The sequence below is a fragment of the Lepisosteus oculatus genome, chromosome 4 (assembly GCF_040954835.1).
Source record: "Lepisosteus oculatus isolate fLepOcu1 chromosome 4, fLepOcu1.hap2, whole genome shotgun sequence".
Classification (NCBI taxonomy): domain Eukaryota; kingdom Metazoa; phylum Chordata; class Actinopteri; order Semionotiformes; family Lepisosteidae; genus Lepisosteus; species Lepisosteus oculatus.
Window position 1 is genome coordinate 47433402 of NC_090699.1, and position 22737 is coordinate 47456138.

At 36.2% G+C, this 22737-nt stretch overlaps 1 protein-coding gene across 3 annotated transcripts in view; it reads right to left on the reverse strand.

Moving 5' to 3' along the window:
• The window catches only part of cfap20dc (CFAP20 domain containing), a 168089-nt gene that overhangs the window by 92531 nt on the left and 52821 nt on the right, over window positions 1-22737 (reverse strand). For all 3 annotated transcript variants that reach the window (XM_069189315.1, XM_069189314.1, XM_015347091.2), the window contains exon 8: window positions 21768-21920. In XM_069189315.1, coding sequence (XP_069045416.1) covers window positions 21768-21920 — 153 coding nt within the window. The remainder of the gene's footprint in view (window positions 1-21767; window positions 21921-22737) is intronic.

Consider the following 22737-nt stretch of genomic DNA (forward strand, 5'->3'; position numbering starts at 1 on the left):
GGTACAAGATGCTGTCTGGGTGATCCGGAATTGTCCTGAGGGGCAGGACCCTCTGTCCCTTAACGACAGATTACTGTTCTTTTAAATTTTCTCCATTCATTGGAAGTTTCATTTCACACCTCTCTGCACCCATTCTGACTTCACACCTCTTGATTGGCCTCTCTTTCTATCCCCTGCTCCCGCCTCTCACTCCTCCTCCCTCTCAACCTTTGTTCTCCCGCTACTTTACCTTTGCCTACTGCCCTGTCTCTCTCACACCTGAAGAAGGCTCCATGGCCGAAACGTTGTGTTCTCTTCTTTTTTTCAGCATGGAATAAACCTATTACTTGTTCCATATCTATGTGTTGGCTGGTTAGAATATTTCACCATACAAAATGAAAAGACAAGACAGATAAAAGAGTTAATAATGATTAAATATGAGAAGGGAAACATTACGTTTCGGCTGTGGAGCCTTCTTCGGGTGTAAAAAAGACAGGGAAATCAGCAGAGATTATATAGCATAGGAGAACAAAAGCAGGGAGTGTAGAGGAGGTGGGAGCAGGAGGAGGAAGAGTGGACACTCAGGTGGTGTGAAGTCGAGAGAGGTGAAGAGAAGTGTGAAGTCGAAACCTTGCAATAAGAAATCAAAATTACCCTGAAACTGGGTTCACACCTTCCCCCTTCTCTTTACAACAGACTCGTTTCCTGTTAATCCTCTCTATTCATTTGCAGGTTTCGACTTCACACCTCTCTTGATTTATAATCTTTGCTGATTTCCCTGTCTTTCTCACACCCAAAGAAGGCTCCACAGCCGAAATGTTGTGTTTTCTTTCTTCACTTTTCAACATGGAAGAAACCTTTACTTCTTCCTTTGCATTCTGTGCATGCTGATGCAGCTACCTACTTGAAATGATTAAATATGACACTTCAAAGGGGATGACAAATACAATGCCTATTTATAATCTAGTCCTAGTATTTAGTTACATTCTAGATTTCCTTCTTATTCCTTACATAATACGAAAGACTTTTAAATGGAATATACTACATTAACGTAAAGTTACAAAAGTATTTTTATATTAATAGATTAAAGTACTCTTATTTAATGTCAATCCTCTCTAATTATTATTAGGTTTGTTATGCTAATAACACAGAGACCAATTACAAGGGCTCATTTACATGAAAATTCTCCTGGTATGAATATAATTTATTTCTGTGCTGTAACAGGATAAATCAACACGTATAAGACAGCTGTCAAAATAGATAAATATGCAAAGATAAAAAAGACTATTGAAGTGGAAATAGAAATTATAATGAATTACTAGAGCATTTATTTTTGTCACAACAAGCAAAGATAATTACAGTCTGCAGGTATGAGTCACTGACCCACGTTCAGTTAGGTTTCAAAGTAAAATCACTCCATTGCAACGCATAGAAACTGTTACCATTAAATTAAATTCTTTTGAAATGACAATTCCATGCAGTCCGTTGCGATATTTCCTCGAGGCTTTTAAAATGATAATGATAAATCAAGCACAGGCACAAAATTAAAATCTCTTTAACACATACAGACTTATATATATCCAGTATATATATATTAAAGACAATTTTCTGTCCCAGTTTCTTATGTTTTAGATATGCCTGTGTTCACTTTCCCATGGATATTTTAAAGATTATAACATTGAACAGTTGTAATTTTCATTTTGAAGGTATGTTACTGATGATCTTGACTTAAAACTCATTAAGCACTCTGGAATACAAAACACAAATGAAAGAGAGAAAGGAGCTCCTATCAGTCTCCTTACACCTGCAACCTACTTGAGGTTTGAAGTTTGAATAAAAATAATGCTTTGATAGTGCATTTCACTACAGACTGGAAGGTAATCAATAAAGGGCCATTTCCCCATACGAGAAGGAAAACATTCTGATATTATTTAAATTTCAATAAACCTTAATCTTGGTAACTTATTCTACACCAACTACAGATGCAGCCATTCAAAGTGAGCGGTACAGACATGTACCGCAGGAAATTGGCTGCGGTGTCGCGTATCATGACGTAAGATGACGCGGGGTACCGCGGTGCGTGATTGGTTGACCGACAGGGGCACTCGTGGTCCGTTGGTCTGTCGTAGAAAGACTTACTGTAAACGTCTTTACTGTGCCCGTTGTAGATATTGAATTTTTCCACTGAAGGGAAATCTTAGTAGCTGAGCATAAAAAGAATAGGAGCATACTGTAACGCGTGTGAAGGCCATAAACGATATTAATTTTGGAACATAAACATACAGTATATAGCTGGTCTTGGTACTTTAAAGAAAAAAATACACACCAGTATTCCATTTCTCCCTAAACATTTTAGGCTTCGAAGTCTTTAACTAACATGATACCGGAGTCAACAAGCACACTTTTAGAATTTGATTAAAAGGGAATATAATATGGAATCGCGTATCTCAAGAATTTAATAACGGTATGATTATATTCGTGTACTGTGACAGGGCTGTGTAGGGCTGTTTCGCCTGCCTGTTCATGTGAGTTGTCTTATAGCCTACTGGTCTAGGTGCGTGACTACCAACTGGCAGGTTGTGTGTTTGAATCCAGCTGGTGCTGGACTTTTCTTTTAACAAACATTTCTTCGAAAAAATAGAATAGTGATATTATGGACAATCAATTGACTTTTATATTTCAAAATATCGCAACATGATCGATATTTGCGATATTTTGAACATATCTTCCCTTCTGACAGCGGTTCCTGCTTCTATTGTGTGTGTGTGTGCAACAGAGTAAATTTTTATAGAGAAATGGAGGCTGGACAGTATGCATTACAATATAAACATTTATATTGATTTAAATCGTGTTCTGATTTAAATCGCAAACGTGTGTTTAATTATGTGTTTTTTAATCATAATCAGGCAAATGCATTTCTACATTTTCTGCATGAACCAGCTTAGAGGTTCATACAGAAAGACAGTTTGTGTTTAAATTGAGTGTAAGGTAATTTATGCTTCTAAAGTCATGGTTAGCATTTATTATTGTACTGTGCTGTAAACTTTTTCTGTGCCTAGTTATTAAATCCGGTGGCGCTGTGTGTTAGTTTCCTGACTCCCATGTCACATGGTCTGTGATTGAATCCCATGGAACTATGACTTTATTTTTTAACAAACATTTCTTTGAAAAAATGAAACGTTTCCCTTGGTCAGAGATTAAATAAAACCTCACTCGCACCAAACAAATTTATATTTCTAAATATCACGACATGATCGAATTTAAGTCTTTTTAATAACAATGAATAGTCACCTATGCGTTACAAAATATACATTTATATTGATTTGAATCGCGTTTTGATTAAAATCATAAACGCGTGTTTAAATATATGTGTTTAAAGGCGATATACTGTATAAAAGCGCTGATTCCTATGGAGTGTGTCCCGCCGGGGATTCAAAAAAATTTTTTAAATAGGCTGATAAAGCTTAGACTACTGTAACTGTATTCTAGCCTGTATTACAACAGAACATTGGACAATGCAACGTAAATTGCAAAAATGCACTTGGAATCTGTCCAAGCCCTCCTACAAAAATTATTTAAACTGCGACAGTGATCATTCATCTCTAAATAAACTTTATTTTATATAGCGTTTTAAGCGAATAGGTAATTAGATTGCTCATAAACCTAATTGCCTTTTCTACATAAACACAGCGTGATTGCTCTCTGAAAATGCTTTTCCTTTATTTTTAAAGTAGGCTCAGATTTCAACTATAGATCGTATTATTATAAACTTTCTTGGAAAAATGTATTTTATGTAAACCATGTTTGCTATTAATTCATTTAGGGCTAAAATACGTTCATTGTCTTCCAATCGAGTCGAGTTGACATTGGAAGCCTGCCACACCCGGACTGTTAAACCAACACATTAGCACGTCAAAGCCCATTGAGGGTATTGAGCCAGTATTGGCTTTAGTATTCCCCCCCTCTCCCCTCAATTCAATTCAATTCAAGGTGTTTTATTTGCATGACAGATGGGTACAAGCAGTGTTGGGTATGTATATTGTAACGCTTACGGCAGACAGGCACTGTGTAAGAGCTAGCGCACCAGAGCAGCGCATCGAGGGAGCATCTGCATTTATAACTTAGTTTTTAAAATTAGTCAAGCAATATGAAGCATCTCGTTTTACTTTTAAGTCCCTTAAATACATTGAGCACAGCTTTCTCACCACTTACAATTGCTTTTGATACCATCCTTACACAAAGCAGAAGGGAGATCTTAGTGCCTGAGCATAAAAAGAATAGGAGCATACTGCAACGCGTGTGAAGTCCATAAACTATATTAATTTTGGAACTTAAACATACAGTATATGGCTGGTCTCGGTACTTTAAAGAAAACATACACACCAGTATTCCATTTCTCCCTAAACATTTTAAGCATCGAAGTCTTTAACTAACGTGATACTGGAGTCAACAAGCATACTTTTAGAATTTGATTAAAAGGGAATATAATATGGAATCGCGTATCTCAAGAAATTAATTACGATATAATTATATTAATGTTACAAAAGAACTGCAACGGACATAAAAACTCCCTTGCTTTTAACAGAGCGTTCCATAATTTCTAACTACGAAAATGCCAGGTGAAAGGATTTGTAAACATATTTTGTTAAAGCAAGTCAGTTTTTTCCGCATCACATAAAAGACATTTTTCCAAGAAAGTTTAGCCTTTGTCACTAATGAAACCACTAAATAAAGACATAAATATAGAAATCTTAAGATTTGTTTTATTTAATGTTTGTAGCAGGATGAATTGTCAGAGTGTATATTTTGTCGCAGAGTTGCTGCAAGATGTTAACAGTGAAAAAGGTATTTAGAAATGAGTTATTTCAAGATGAAAATTTTCAGAATAATTGCAAATCTAGCAGGATAGAGAAAGCACAGAAAACTGGCAGTTAGATTGATCAGATTAGTATGAAAAGTCATTTAGCAAAGTAAATGAGAAGAGTGACAAACTAGTATACTTCAGATCTTTTTTTCTGAACCAGGGAAAATCTGATCATGTTTCCCTATAACAATAATAAAAAAACTTTATTTGATATATCACCATTAAAGGTGGCATCTCAAAGCAATACAGTAGATGTAAAAACAGATAAAAGGACCACAGATTACAAAGTAAATGCATACAAGAAAGACAAGCAGTTAGAGGTGCTACCAAAATTAGAAAATGAAGCAGATACAGACACTACGTCTTCTGAAAAGAAAGGTTCTGAGGTTAGATTTAAACTGGCCCTGGTGCGTGTGTGTTTGTGTCTGTCTGTCCTGTGATGGACTGGCGCTATGTCCAGGGTGTACAGTGCCTTGCGAAAGTATTCGGCCCCCTTGAACTTTTCAACCTTTTGCCACATTTCAGGCTTCAAACATAAAGATATACATTTTTTATTTTATGTGAAGAATCACCAACAAGTGGGACACAATTGTGAAGTGGAACGAAATCTATTGGATTTTTGAAACTTTTTTAACTAATAAAAAAATGAAAAGTGGGGTGTGCAAAATTATTCGGCCCCCTTGCGTTAATACTTTGTAGAGCCACCTTTTGCTGCGATTACAGCTGCAAGTCGCTTGGGGTATGTCTCTATCAGTTTTGCACATCGAGAGACTGAAATTCTTGCCCATTCTTCCTTGCAAAACAGCTCGAGCTCAGTGAGGTTGGATGGAGAGCGTTTGTGAACAGCAGTTTTCAGCTCTTTCCACAGATTCTCGATTGGATTCAGGTCTGGACTTTGACTTGGCCATTCAAACACCTGGATACGTTTATTTGTGAACCATTCCTTTGTAGATTTTGCTGTATGTTTGGGATCATTGTCTTGTTGGAAGATAATTCTCCGTCCCAGTTTCAGGTCTTTTTCAGACTCCAACAGGTTTTCATCCAGAATGGTCCTGTATTTGGCTGCATCCATCTTCCCCTCAATTTTAACCATCTTCCCTGTCCCTGCTGAAGAAAAGCAGGCCCAAACCATGATGCTGCCACCACCATGTTTGACAGTGGGGATGGTGTGTTGAGGGTGATGAGCTGTGTTGCTTTTACGCCAAACATATCGTTTTGCATTGTGGCCAAAAAGTTCAATTTTGGTTTCATCTGACCAGAGCACCTTCTTCCACATGTTTGGGGTGTCTCCCAGGTGGCTTGTGGCAAACTTTAGACGAGACTTTTTATGGATATCTTTGAGAAATGGCTTTCTTCTTGCCACTCTTCCATAAAGGCCAGATTTGTGCAGTGTAAGACTGATTGTTGTCCTATGGACAGACTCTCCCACCTAAGCTGTAGTTCTCTGCAGTTCATCCAGAGTGATCATGGGCCTCTTGGCTGCATCTCTGATCAGTCTTCTCCTTGTCTGAGCTGAAAGTTTAGAGGGACGGCCAGGTCTTGGTAGATTTGCAGTGGTCTGATACTCCTTCCTTTTCAAGATGATCGCTTGCACAGTGCTCCTTGGGATGTTTGAAGCTTGGGAAATCTTTTTGTATCCAAATCCGGCTTTAAACTTCTCCACAACAGTATTACGGACCTGCCTGGTGTGTTCCTTGGTCTTCATGATGCTCTCTGCGCTTTCAACAGAACCTTGAGACTATCACAGAGCAGGTGCATTTATACAGAGACTTGATTACACACAGGTGGATTCTATTTATCACCATCAGTCATTTAGGACAACATTGGATCATTCAGAGATCCTCGCTGAACTTCTGGAGTGAGTTTGCTGCACTGAAAGTAAAGGGGCCGAATAATTTTGCACGCCCCACTTTTCATTTTTTTATTAGTTAAAAAAGTTTCAAAAATCCAATAGATTTCGTTCCACTTCACAATTGTGTCCCACTTGTTGATGATTCTTCACATAAAATAAAAAATTTATATCTTTATGTTTGAAGCCTGAAATGTGGCAAAAGGTTGAAAAGTTCAAGGGGGCCGAATACTTTCGCAAGGCACTGTATTCTGCCTTGTGTCCGTCGCTTACTGGGATAGGCTCCAAATCCTCTGTACTGGATAAAGAGATTAGAAATGGATGGAAGTAAAGGCACTGTGTGGATGGAACTATACACAGTGTTAGAAACCCACTATGAAATGACAGCATCTCACTGAGAATAAAACATTTTATAGTGCTGGCTTAAGGAAACAGCCTTTCCACCTCTCTTGCACATCAGTATCCATAACTAGTTATTTAAACAAATTGCCTCTAATTATAAACATCTTAATATGCTGGCTCTGTGGATCTGCATCAGCTGTTTGCCCATTCCTTCAATTCATGTGCATCCAACACACAGTTCAACGCTAGCAACTACACAAAATCTAAAATATGAGCTCTACTTGCCACTTACAATACCAACAGTACCAGCTAACTTTAGTAGTGACATTTTCATGGATCTTTTTAACAATAAAATTTATTTACTTCAGACACAATTAAACAGGCCTCAAAAAAGTCTGGTACAAACATTTTCAGCATGGAATAAACCTTTACTTTAATGGTATAAACCTTAAATGGATTCATATTCTCAATAAGATATGGTGCTCAGTAACATGACTTAGAAAATGACAGAAGACATATGTATCATGCTTATCCTTCTATTTTTCATAATCGTAAACTGCTTAAAGCAGTTACATTTTCTCTGTTCTGACCTGGAGTTACAGAGAAATTTAAATTCTAATAAGAGATTTGTAATGAGGAAAGTCATACCAATCACTCATACCAGGATTTGCAATTACAATACAAATACTTTCTTTCTGTATGTGTTTATTTTGCAGTTTGAGTCTATGGCATTCCTTTGGGGGTCTATACTCCAAGGCATGACTTTTTTATGGGAACATGACATTTTTTTAAAGTCTTTTAATGCAAGCTTCATATAAACCCTTAGCAGTGGTTACTGTCTGGAGCAGGTACTTGAATGGCACAGATTTATTGAAATGATTTAAATTCTTTTGAAAATATTTGGGATAATACATATTCCAGAAATCACAGCCGTTGAATTATCCAGAAATTAATTTCTCTCAGGGTGTATTTAACCCCTCATGGATGGCATTGTATGAAATGAGTTTGTAGTTCCCCATTTGCCTCTATTATGAGATGCTGTGGACACTATTTTATACATTTTAGGAGTGTCCATAGGAAGGTATGTTCTAGAAAGAGTGAACTTCTGTTTTGCCATTATTTTTAATAGGGACGTTACATGTTTACACTTGGTGCTCCTACTAGAGGAGAGGATATGATTAATCTAGGCTTATCACAGAAACTGAAACACATCTGGTTGGTGAGTCTACTGTGGGTAAAATGTTACTGGTACCGCATGTTGTAAAGCTCGGTATTTTCTCTCTCGGCCTGACTTTTTTTAATGTCTGAGTGTTAGAATACATGTTGTTGCTGGTAAGGGAACGGTAGGTGCTGTGATTGACACAGTCAAAGCCTTGTACAGAGATACCATTGTAGCTGTTTGACAGTATTTTAGATGCCCTTAGTTAAAAGCATGGGAGGAAGTACTGCCAAGGGGAGGGGGGGAGCAAGGATTTTTTCTTTGAGTTTGTGTTTCAGAAAGCAAGAAAATAAAATTTACTGTATGATAAAAAGAGAAAGAGCTGGAGTAGATCCTCAGATCAGTTTGCTACAAGCAATCAAACAAAAAAAATGGAAAGAATTGTCTCCTCCTGATTGGAACCTTTCTTACTGTCTTATAATTTATCAGGCTACCTTTTAATTTCCACTGAGAGAAGGAAGTCACTTGTCATGCAGCTATTTTATTCTTCATTGCACAATATGCTCTAAGTTAGCAAATGAAACATGAACACTTATTGAAATAAATCAAGAATACGATAAACATGAATGTATAAACATCCAAACTATACTTTATCACATTTAATTATTGGGTTAGCTTTTTATTATATATGTGTGAACGTCTGTACAATGGAAATATTTATATTTTTCTCTTTTCTGTTACCTGCCTGACAGCATTTTGTATCCCATTCTGTATCCCATTCTGTATATTACTGGAAAATATTAGACCCAATTAGACCCAATATTAGACCCAACCTAAAGAATTCATGTCTCCTAAAGGGACAGAGCTATTAGTACTTATGTGTTTGAGTCTGGAGAATATAGTAAACTCTAAACATTAAGGGAATGCATGGAATCAGAAAATATAAATTACATAGTACACGAGACTTAACTGGTTTTATTCTAGGAAAGCAGACAAGACTGAGTTATGGGACTTAGAGGATCCAAGGCTAGACTGAGTATAATAGGCTTCGGGCTTCTATTGTGACATCTACTGTAAATTACAGAAATGTTAAAAGTAAACAAAATAAAGTAACTAAAATGTGGTCTGAAATCACCCCTTTAGACACCCCTTTTACTTCAATGGTGTCAGATATGAAAGGCAATAGTCTCCCGTTCTGTCTGCTGTGTGTTGCAGCAGAGGGACTCCCTGCAGCTGAAAGGGGCAGAGTAACTTGCATGCCCTCTAGTACAGTTTACACATGCACAACTTTAAAAGCTAGCAAGACAGGTTTCAATTCACATTAGCTGGCGAGCCTTGTTAAAAAAACTAATGATAATGTAACATGCCACTGTTTGTTCATGAACAAAGTTATACTGAGATTTCCTTAGATACGCGATTAAAAAATAAATAAATAAAAATTTGAATCTCCTGCGGAACACATTCCATAAGAATCAGCGGTTTTACAGTATATATCGCCTTTAAAGGTGGCTTCTCAAAACGCTTTACGGGATAAAAACAACCAGAACAGCAGCAACAACAATATTGTATTTCATTGCACTTTGAAAACCAGGTAATAACTTAACTATACAGTATGTGCAAACGTTTCGTATGTTGCTGTCGTGAATGCCTGCGTACCCATAAGTATCTTATTTGCCTTGAGTCCTGTCTACAGTATCTGTCCCCCTACCCCCTCTCACCCTCAATTCAATTCAATTCAAGGTGTTTAATTTGCATGACAGATGGGTACAATTCTTGTTGGGAATGTATACTTTGATATTTACACCCGGCGCGGCACCGAGGGAGCGTCTGCATTTATAACTTAGTTTTTAAAATTAGTCAAGCAATATGAAGCATCTCCTTTTACTTTTAAGTCCGTTAAATAAATTGAGCACAGCTTTCTCACCATCCTTACACAAAGCAGAAACTTTCCGATGACTCACAGTACAAGTGGAAAGATTACAGATTTTAATCGTCTTTAATTCTGCCTGTGGAGTGTATCTTATTAAGGTCTAAATTGCATTTTGAGCGCGGTTTTTGACTTTTTTAAAATTGCATTTTGGGCGCGGACAGCACATACAAGGGTTAATGAACTGCGCCAAGAAATTTAAAATAGTATTCTTTAGGTGTGAGGGTAGGAGTGGACCGCAGCAGGCATAATCAGCAAACCAGGAAAACAAAGAACAGGACAGGTGAGATGTGTATCCAGAAAGCGAGTGATCAGAAAAAGGAAATGGAAAACGCAGAAAAAAGAAACGCTTTAAAGGATAAAAACAATAACAACAGTAGTGGCTGGGCAAACGATTTTTTTATCGAAATACAAATTGAGATACTGTACTGTATGATGATGTGTATGAACAAAGGTATACTGCAATTTTCCTTAGATACACGATTAATGCTTCGTAGGAGGAGGCGGTCTTTTCCTCTTGTCTAACAGTCTGTCCACAAACAAAACATTCCTGTTAGACAAGAGGAATTGAAAAAAAACAATTTTGTCAATGAAAACCGGTGTGTGTCTCTCTCTCTGCTGGATGTCCCTCTCACAAACTGCTGAATGAATAAAATAATTTTATTGAAAACGCGTTTGCGATTGTCTGGTATTTAATTTGGTCCCTTTTAACTGTTTTCGATCTACTGTATTGCTTTGAGATGCCACTTTTAAAGGCGATATGTAAAATAAAGTTTTTTATTATTGTTATAGAGAAACATGATCAGATTTTCCCTGGTTCAGAAAAAAGATCTAAAGTGCTACACATAACTTTCTTAATTCGATGTATTTAAAGCAGTGAACTACTGTAGGTGTCACATAACATTCAGAAATACAATCACGTATTTGACAAATAAAAATGATTACAATCTAATCCTTCCACGTTTGATCCCAAAATCCCAAGAAATATAAATCTTGACGGGTAGAAAGCTATGCTGAAAGTTTATTAAGATACTTAGAAGACAAAGATACTGTATCAATTTATGTTGCATTAGCCTGATTATGATTAAAAAACACATATAATTAAACACGCGTTTGCGATTTAAATCAGAACACGATTTAAATCAATATAAATGTTTATATTGTAATGCATACTGTCCAGCCTCCATTTCTCTATAAAAATTTACTCTGTTGCACACACACACAATAGAAGCAGGAACCGCTGTCAGAAGGGAAGATATGTTCAAAATATCGCAAATGTCGATCATGTTGCGATATTTTGAAATATAAAAGTCAATTGATTGTCCATAATATCGCTATTCTATTTTTTCGAAGAAATGTTTGTTAAAAGAAAAGTCCAGCACCAGCTGGATTCGAACACACAACCTGCCATTTGGTAGTTACACACGTAGACCGGTAGGCCACAAGACAGCTTGCATGAACAGGCAGGCGAAACAGCCCTACACAGCCCTGTAGCCCAGCATACGAATACCGTTATTAAATTCTTTAGATACGCAATTCCATATTATATTAGCAGAAAAGCTTAAAACTACCAGTTTTTCACACGCTATTTCACATGCTAGTTAAATACTTCGATGCTTAAAATCGTTAGGGAGAAATGGAATACCGGTGTGTATTTTTCCTTTAAAGTGCCGATTCCTGGAATCTAACTGGCTGACACCCCTCTGAAGTGGTTCCATAAAATCTGGTATATGGAAAAGAAAGCGTTGATAAATACAAGTGTCTTTTAATACACTCTTTGCTGTGCTCTTGTGAGGATCCTTGTGATATTTTAAGCTCTAGTTGAATGATAAGTGTCGCATTTTAAATCATTTTCGTAGTTAGAAATTATGAAACGCCCTGTTAAAAGCAAGGAAGTTTTTATGCCCGTTGAAGTAAAACAAAATGCCTGACAAAGTATGGCTTGGACAGATTCCAAGTGCTTGTACAAATGTGCTAAAGAAATTATACTTTGAGTATACAGCTTGTCCAAAGACATCCATTATTAATACTATTAGTAATATCTTCGGTAAAGGCTTTGATGCATAAATATTTCTGATAAAGGTAGGTTGTGTACTTTTGTCCAACTGAGCAATCTTGCTTTCATAAAATATACCAACATTTTAATGACTGATGATTAACATGCTGTAATACACAGTTCAAAATTAAAGGCTCAAATGCTGTACATGAGAGGTTAAGCTCCACCTGGCGGTTTTATAAGGCGACGCCGGATAGTTAACCACGTGACACCACGTTAACTGCGTGATACCGCGTGATACCGCGACACACCCACCGGGGTATGCCGCGAAATACCTCACCCATTTTGAATGGCTGCATCTGTATATACTACAGTATATAGTAACAAGTAATAGGTTTATTCCATGCTGAAAAAAGAAGAAAGAAAACAAAACATTTTGCCCATGGAGCCTTCTTCAGGTGTGAGCTACCCACCTGAACTAATATATACTATATATATCTTCTTAAACATGACTGTTTTGGAAAACACAACCCTTACTGAGGTTATAGTATAATTTCTGTAAATCAAAACTCAGTTTTACACTGTTGGATACCTTTTGCTTGATTGTTTTATTTGCTGCCTTGAGAAAAAGTGCTAAAAAGATTATTATTCTAAATATCCTGGATATCTCAAAACTCCTATGCTCTTCCCTGAAGCACGCAGCCCAGGCATCTGAAGAGAAGCCCACAGCACAGGCAATGCAAGTGGGCAATGAGATCCTGCCTGCTTGGGGGGTCCAAGTGTATCAGCAGGTACAGGAATTCAATTCAACTTTATTGAATTGAAGTGACCAGGATCAAATTCAGCATGGTTAAAGTATTGCTGTTCACGGCAAATATTGTGGGTTGGATTGGGGAATGGATGACACGTCACTTGCCACTGTTGAGAGCCCTTGCTTTTTTACCTAATCATCTTTCAATAGCATTTCTAAAGACTCCGAAGTGAGGCTAATCTTGGCGCCTGTGCATTTTACCACAGCCCTAAAACTTCAGGCCCGCTGCATAACAGTTACATTATATCTCAAGATACAGTGCCTATAGAATGTCTACACCCACTCTGGATTGGTGTAGACCATGATGTATTTAACTGAGAATTTTTGCCACTCATCAACACAAAGTACTCTATAATGTCAAAGTGAAAAAAAATTCATTTGACCAAATTAATTAAAAATAAAAAACCAAAAATTAATTGAATGCATAAGTATTCACAAATGCTACTTTCTACATAACATTGCGTGATTAAAGGTGGTCCAACTATTATTATGAGATGGTATGGTCTTTTGAAAATGGAAAATATTTAATTCACAACATGTACAGTAGTTTTAAAATGTCAGCCATGTGAATCAAATACATGAACAAGGACTACAATTTTCAATGTGCCACACACATGAATATCATGAAGTCATATCTACAGATACAGTATGCTAAAACAATGCTGTACAAGTCAATGAACCGCAGTATAATCAGTATACTGTATAAATATCCTGTATATGCAGTAAATACAATATGATATCATATGGTTTTAAAGCCACAAAAGTACAATATGTGTGAAATATATGTTTCATACTCAAAATCTAAAGCAAAATTGGTTCTTTATTACTTGTTGCTGAAATAAGCATTCAGACAAGATGTAGAATATTTTAATGAGGATGTAAACCTGAAAAAAACACAAGCATTCACAACAAGCTAAAATTGATATATCTGGCTTAGTAACTTTGCTTTGTAAAATACTACTTTCAAAATACTACTACAGTATAATACTGTAAAAAGTCACAATATACAGTATAAAATTCTAAAAAGCTGAAACAGTATACAAATTCCTTTCTAAAATTGGAAAAGATTGATCCTATGGGGCTGAGCATTGATCAGGATTTGAAACCAGGTGTTTTGGGTGACAGCCCAGAATACTTCTATACACCATGTTAAACATGCACAGTGCAACCTGTTTGTAACACACTGTGTACGGTGCATTATTGCAGATGTTCTGTGTACTTCTTATCGTCACATGTTCTGAATGGATGGATCTGCAGAAAACAGAAACTTATAAACAAGGAAGTCCTTGAGGCCTAAGCCTTGACCACCCAATACAGATGTAGTACAGATCATTTATGGCCAGGGCGTCTACCCAGCGTACGCCGGAGGTGGAGGCTTCGTCATCTCCGGATTAATGGCCCGCAGGCTCTACAGGGCCTGCAAGGAGGTGGAGCTGTTCCCTATCAACGACATGTTCATAGGGAACATGTTCTGAATGTGTGGTAAAAACCCCGTAACGTGGGACTGGGGCTCCAGGTTAGGCTGCAGGTTGCTATGGGATGTGATTCACCGGCCCAAGATGATCAACAGGTGGCACTTGTGGTGCATTAGATATTAGTGAAACGATTGCTTCATTTAATCTCTCTACCGTGCATGTTTAAATGTGCTTAACATGGAATTTTACAACTTAAGGGAACTTTTGGTAGCTGTGCATAAAAATAACAGAAGCATAACGTCTCTAAATGTCATAATCAATATTAATTTAGGAAAATAAATATATTATATATACTGTATATGGCTGGGAGTGATACCTAAAATGAAAAAAAAACTACACAACAGTATTCCACCTTCATAAACATTTTATGCATCAAAGTCTTTAACTCGATCACTTACTGTATTTATTTTGGAAAAGTTATATTGACTTATATATATCTTATATGATGTTAAATGATATTAAAATATAAATGAGCAAATGTGAATACTGTCAATCAGTTCAATATAAAATTATTTATCGCAGTAGGGCAATTTAATACAAGCCATTACAACAAGCCTTAAACAGGAAATTGTATATATTATCAATATAATCAAGAATAACAAAATGGTATTAAAAAGATCACTGAAACTCAACTAAAGTAAGATATCTGATCATTATTAACAATAAATAATTTCAATCTTCCTGTATTTTGTTCAGGATCATTTGTTTTCTCAGATTTTTATAACCATCGCTTTCTTATTGAAACACTTATTTATAAGACACCATATTTCAGATGTCAATACTTTGCGAACAAATGACAGAGCCTTCAAACCACAGGCATTTTAAAAATCGCGATTTGTGAAATTTTTCACAACTTTTATTTAACCTGGTTACCTGGTTGCTTTTTTAGAAACCCTAATTTGAATAAAGCGGATTCCAGGTGTAAGGGAGTTGCCTTGACTGTTGGTTGCTGGGATAGGCTCCAGCTCCCCTGTACTGGATAAAGAGATCATAAAATGGATGGAACTAAAAGTATGTATACAAAATGCCTGACTATATAAAGTAAAATAATTGCTTTTTCACGATTATTCACACATTATGCTACATTTTTTCTGCATCAGTCGAAGCGTTTTGAATTCTCTTGAAAATGTAAATAATGTAACATAATACTGTACAGCACGATGGACAACTGAAAATTTTATTTTTTGAAGAAAATCAAAAATTAGAAACAATGATGTGACCCTGCCTAATTTAGACACGACTTTAAGAGCTATAAAAAACAGGTTTGGCTAGTTAAAAGCTGCTTTTTACTTGAGAATAATGGTTGATTTATCGTCCTCGTGATCAGCTTAGAATCTTTGTGTAAACTGTAAGTTTTTTTACTTTTAATGAAACGTTTTCAACATTTGAATTTTGTAAACGCAACATGTGTTGCGTTCAGAAAAAAATTACAGTCTCCTGTCTTCCTGTGGTGTGAAGCAGATCAGCAGGTCATTAAAAAAATAGCACACCACCCACTGAGCCCAGTCAGAGAAGCCTGGAGCGGTTATGGCCTTTAAAACTTTTTAAAATTAAAACAAGCAACGTAAATAATTTCTTTTAACTTCAAGTTTTTTAATTACATTTAAGTATAATTAAACAGCTTTCTCACCAGTTAGTTTTATTTTTGAAACCATGGTTAAACAAAGAAGGAGCTTCCTAGTGACATTACATGTGGAAAAAGTATATTTTTAAATACATTTAAGAAAAGTTTAATCTATACAAATACCACAAACTATTCTTGATTATATTTCTGAATGTCGCACTTAGTTCAATATTTTATAGACATCTGAATAAGAAAGTCAGGCATTAGCATAAACTATTAGTAATTAGTAATATTTACACTATAACAAATTGTTGCACTTCTTACACATCTCATAAAAACATTAATTTACAAGACTTTATTCAAATATAGGTTAAATCTGACTATCAAAAAATAAGTAAAATTTAAACTTATAAATAAAAAATAAAGGTAAAACATAATTTAAAATTAAGATAGGATGAACTTAGGGACACTGCCTGCTAGCCCCCTTTCTGTAAAAAGTCACGGGGGCAATGTCATGTAGCTAATTTACAGCTAGATACAATTTTATCTTGCCTCGTGAAACCGAAAATCTAAATATTTGTGAACATATTTACTTAATTTATCCGTCTCATTAATCTCACTGTGTTAATCTCACTGTGCTCAATCACACTGTCAGTATAATAAAAAACCCTGTGTTTTCAGGTGTGAAATAGCTGTTGTAACTGTTAATACAATTACAAATATAACTGCAATTCTCTCACAACAAAATACTATGCACACTATATTCACATTTCTGATAATTGCATATATCAAATGATAATATTAATATGAATAATAACATAATAATATGAATTAATTTTCCAAACCATCTCCAAGATGCTTGGAAAGAGTTTGGGAGGGATTATTATTTAATGCCAGCAAGCGCATTATCACCTCACACTAGGAGGAAGGGAAAGTGCTGGTGGGCAGTTATTTCACTCTCCATCACTGTCCCCAACCCCCATCTCCCGGACAGACAAAGGTGATAAAGGTGAAAAAAATGCATTCAAAAGGGTGCAGTGTGTTAATACAAACTCTGCTAATAGAGCCGCTTGTAAGAGCAAGGTGACTTTCTGCTCAATTAAATGAAAGCTACAGGTTAGAGGTTGTCTGAATATTAATGGGACAATTTATTAATTGTAGCAGAAATCACGAGGTGCTTCATTATGGCTATCAGAAAATCAATCAATCAGCAACGCACATGCATGGATTCAATACACAAGATACATGTATTAATACATAAAAGGTGCATATAAAACATATCAGCCTGGATACAGATGGCAGATCTTACTGTGAGGGTTATTAAAGTGCAAGGTACATAATCACAAAGATGTAAAACACAAAGAATACAACAAAGTTTCAGTTTGGCTATACTATTGCTAATCAGTCTCATTGATATAAATTCACATTAGCTACTCAAAAGTAAATACATTACTCATGTGAACTGAATTGATATAAACTTGTGTTGAGGTAACAATTGAATTCTCGAGATGGAATGTGCCGGGAAAAATGAATCCATATCTGGAAAAGTAAACCCAATGGATTTGTATTTCCCGGCACGGACACCAAAGACCAGCTAGTGGCTGTGTCTAATCCTAATGGCGGTCAATAGGCATCATCACGGCATCCTCTGGCTCCCAGCCAACCAGAACTGCATGAAAGTGTGAATAGTTTATGAGGATGAGAGACAGTAGTGTACACAGCAATGAACTGCGGTGTGATCGTATACTGTATAAATATACTGTACATACAGTATGATACCATATGGTTTTAAAGCCACTACAGTACAGTATGTGTGAAATATTTTTACACATGGTGGTTAAACACTTGGCCGGTATGGATGGGAACTGGATGGAGCTGGATATATATCTAGTGCTCTGAAAAAGTAAGTACACCCGATAAAAGGTGTGTCTTTTTCAACATATTTGCATGCACTGTATGGATATTTGATCTTCATTTCAACAATAATGATAGATAAAGGTGATTTAATTGAACAAATAACAATGAAAATTATTCTTTGCAATCATTTATTCAACAAAAAAAAGTCAGAAATGCAATTGTCTGCTGTTGAAAAAAATAAGTACACAGCCTAGCTTCAGCAGCTGGTATTACCCTCTTTATCAGAAATAATTTCTTGTAGGCATTTCTTGTAATTGTCTACCAGTCTCCTACATTGACTTGGATAAATTGTTGTCCACTCCTCCTTATAGAACTCCTTCAACTGTGTGATGTTTCACTTCAAGCCCCCCCACAGCATTTCTATGGGGTTAAGATCTGGGTTTTGACTTGGCCATTCTATAACCCTCCATTTCCTCTTTTTGAGCCATTCTTTTGTGGATTTGCTTGAGTGTTTTGGGTCATTGTCTTATTGCATGGTCTAATTACGGTCCAGCTTTAGCTTTTTGACAGATGGCCTCACATTCTCCTCAAGTACTGTCTGGTACAATGTGGAATTCCTGGTTGACTCTATGATGGCCAGGCCCTGAGGCAGAAAAGCAGCCCCAAACCATAATGCTTTCACCACCATGCTTTACAGTTGGTATGAGTTTCTTTTGTTCAAAGGCAGTTTTTGGTTTTCACCAGACATGACGCCTGACATTAGGGCCAAACAGCTCTACTTTTGTCTTATCCATCCAGAGCACATTGTTCCAATAATCCTGATCTTCACTTAGGTATTGTCTGGCAAACTTCAGTCATACATCTATATTCTTTTTTGAAACCTCTCATGTAGGGCAAACTTGTGCAGTCTCTTCCAGATGGTTGCCTCATCCACTTTGACATTAACTGAGGCAAAACCTGCCTGTAAATCCCTTGATGTTATCCTGGGGTTCTTGGAAACTTCCTGCAGCATCTTTTGGTCAGCTCTTGGGCTGAATTTGGGCAGAAGACCTGGCTAGATAGATTGCCAGTGATTTGAAATTTTATCCACTTGTAGATGATCTTTTGGACAAAGGAGTGATTGACTACAAATTGCTTTGGAAATAGCTTTAAAACCCTTCCCAGACTCATAGGCATCAACTATCTTTCTTCTGAGGGCCTCAGAGAGCTCTTTTGATCTTGGCATAATGTAGCCACACACCACAATTGCTAAGACCAAACCAGACCACAGGTTTCTGATGTTTATAAAAGGCAGTGCCCTCTAAGTTACTCTCTAATGATTTTCTAATCATTTGCACCTGTTTTGGTGTACCTGATTTTAATTCTAGGCATCTGATGCAATGATAAAGGTAGGAGTGTACTAACTTTTTCAGCACAAAGAAATTGCATTTCGGTTGATTTAAATGAACAAATGAGTGCAAAATGGGATTTTTCAATGTTATTTTTTAAAATTAGATCACCTTTATCTATCAGTATTGTTAAAATGACGATCAAATATAATTTTGTCCAAAAATGTAAAAAAAAGACAATCCTTTTTATACTTACTTTTTCACACCACTGTATTTTTGCAATTTATTACTGAACAGCCACCTACTACTCTGCATTCTCTCCCAATCTTTTCTTGATCTCCCCCTGCCCTTGTCACATTCTCCCCATAAACCAATCCAGCAACCGAACCAGAGAACTCCACACAACTCAAAAACATTTCAAACTCAACTGAACGAAACTACAACAGGATCTAAGCTAACATTAATATTCCCCATCGTGTGGTAATAAACCAGCACTTACTTTATACAACTTAAATTCTATAATTGGAAAAAGATTGACCTTCAGTATTGAACAGTATTGAAATTTTGATCCAGGTGTTTTCTAGCAACAGCCCAGATTCTTCCCATAAATGAGTATTTTTAAAATGTGTGCTAAAATCCAGCACCTGCACCAAAAAGTAATGCATTATCCCATGCGCATTCTGAATGGCTAGATCTGTACATGATGCCAGCTTGTTGTTTGCAAGTGACTGCTTGCTTCTGACTTATGTGTACCAGCCACCAGTGCTGGCAGTACTGGGAATTAGCACATGGGTGGTGGTTGAATTCTTTATTTAATCCTTAGTCTGAACAGTTAAAGGCAACCAATAATTGTGCATCACTTAAAATATTAGGCTTTACTAATTGAAATGTCGCTTTAGAATTATCTGATCTGATTTAATGTTAGGACATTTTACAGCCCTCTCACCTTGTACAGAAAAAAAGAAAAACTTTGACACACAAAACTAACTTTGAAATATTTTAAAAAGACTTATTATCATAACACAAAGAGCCCGCTCCCATACAAAAGTAAACATTTAGAGCAATAGTCGAATTGGTATTAGACTGCGGTCAGCTCAGAGTTCAATAAAACACCACAGCTTGTTGTTAAAGAAGTGATACATCCATCTGAGGTAAGTGGATACACCATTTACATAAGAGTAAACATAATAATCAGCCCCAGGGATTCTGCAATGACTTTAAGTCTACTTTTAATGCCTGTGGTGATAAGGTAAGTTTAAACAGAATATCAAAAGGGAACAGCCTCATAATTTCTACAGTTTTATCTGAACACGGTTTCATGATTTTGTGGAATTAAATACAATCTTGGTTCCTGATGTTATATACTGTATAATTTTTATATTGACCTAAAATTCTGTCTTATTGTTATTATGATATACTATTAGGTGAACAAATACATATAGTGAAGTTAATAAAAATAGTGGAAAGTGGCCTTCTATAAAAAAATGTAAAAAATAAAATGTGATGTCAGTAAGTCGCATTACACTTGAGTGTAGGGTTATGAAAGTCAATATTACAGTGGATGACAATGACAAAGGGATTTCTTTAGAATGCATCTCTAATAATAATTAAAAATGGCATATAATTTGGCTCAGCATGGACAATGGAAAAAATAATTACAGGCTTCCTTAAAAGATACCTTTCAAATAAAGAGAAATGCGAGGGAACCAAAAGCTGAGGATAGATTAATTTTTACCTGGCCAGCAATGCATTAATAAAAGCATAAATAAAATACTTAAATGTAGTCACTGACTAGTGAAATGTTCTGATGACCACAATATCACTGTTATTTGAACCTAGAAAAATGTAGAACTGTACTGTACATGTAACCACGTCACAGTTGAATTCTTGATGTCTACCTGTGACAAAATGTATCTTTATTATTATAAAACCAAATAATGTGAATAAATCAGGAAATATGCACTTTGAACAAGAAAAAAATGTGCAATGAGCATCATGGCACCTGACACTGTTCTCCTGAGGCAGGACTGTCCACTTCTGATGAGGAGTGCTATAGTCTGGCAGGTTTTGTAAGCCTCTTTAAAGAACTTACACCTTAAAGCAGTTTACTGTAAGTATTCCAATCCACCACTACATATTGACATTGGGCAGTTGAGAGCTTAGTTGATATGGAAACCAGTTATGGAATACTTCTGCTCTACAGGGCTCTGGCATGCCCATTATTCAACATCTTATGTGGTAATGCACTGCTGGGAATGCAATGAGCTACTGGAGTGGGTATAAAATACCACTTGTAACTATAACCTGTTCTGTTTGTCTTAAATGAACCTGTTTCACTGAGCATTGTGAAACAGTTACCTATACTGTGCATTTGAATTCCCCTTAGAGGTCATTACTGCACAAAGATGGGACCTTGTCACTCACAGTTGTGCAAATAATCCTCAAAACTCTCTGTGTTCTGTCCTATTATTGTGTAGGTGCTCACTAAAGCTTAACATGGATGTTGTTCTTGCTGCTGCACAGTGCCAGTGTACAGCAACTGTAGTTTATGTTCTTCGGGATTATTCTGCATAAACGGAGTCCAGTGTCTATCATCAGTTGTGGTTTGATACCCACCAGTTTCTGAAGATAAAGAGCACCCAATTAACTTCATTTCAGCCATCCGCAGTGTATTCATGTTTATCAGCTGTGTAACATGCTGGACATCTGCTGGCAACTGACAGATTCTTGGAATTATGTCTGTTGGACCACTAATGGAAATACACAGATCTGAAAAACAAAGATTGTACACTATTGCACTCCGGTACTATATGAAAAGTCCTTAAAATATAGTAAAAATATGATAATTTAACATGTTTAAAAACTTTCACTTGCAAAGAGCTAAGAAAGAATATTAAAATCAAATTTACACTAAAAAGGAGAGGTGACAATTAGTTAGGGGATACAGCCTCTCCCCAAATTACCATTCAAAATGAAATATATCCAAGCCCACACAAAACAAGGTTCTTGATTAGAAATTAGAGATGGATGTATTTCTCACCACTAATCACTGCAATCTCCATAGAGTTGTAAATGCTAAGAAAAAGCTCACAGCAGATGCTGCTAACTGGTATCGCTGCCAGGATTAGCTGTGGGTTCATATCGGCTTAGATTGTTTGAGATGTATGCTGTCTGTCATATTTTAACAAATTATATATTTTTGTCTTTTTGTATAACTGTCAAATACAAAAAACGGTATTTTATCATACTCAGAATCATAAAATCTGTTTTAGACAGATCCAGCTATTCTTGGAATGGATACATCCTAAATCCATGACTCCTCCACGTGCAGTACATGAAACACTGTTCCATGTGCTGCGAGGACCACTGGAATTAATTCCTTGGCCACAGAATTTAAAATCATATTTTACACAGTTTAGGGCTTACATTTTTTGATGGTGGAATAGTATAAAAAATTATATTTGAGAAATTACACAAAATAAGAATGTGAAGCTCAGAAGTTTTTAATCAAAACCCCCAAAATCAACTTCATCAAACATAAAGCTACATAAATTCTAGAAGTTAAGGAAAATGCTCAAAAGAGGTG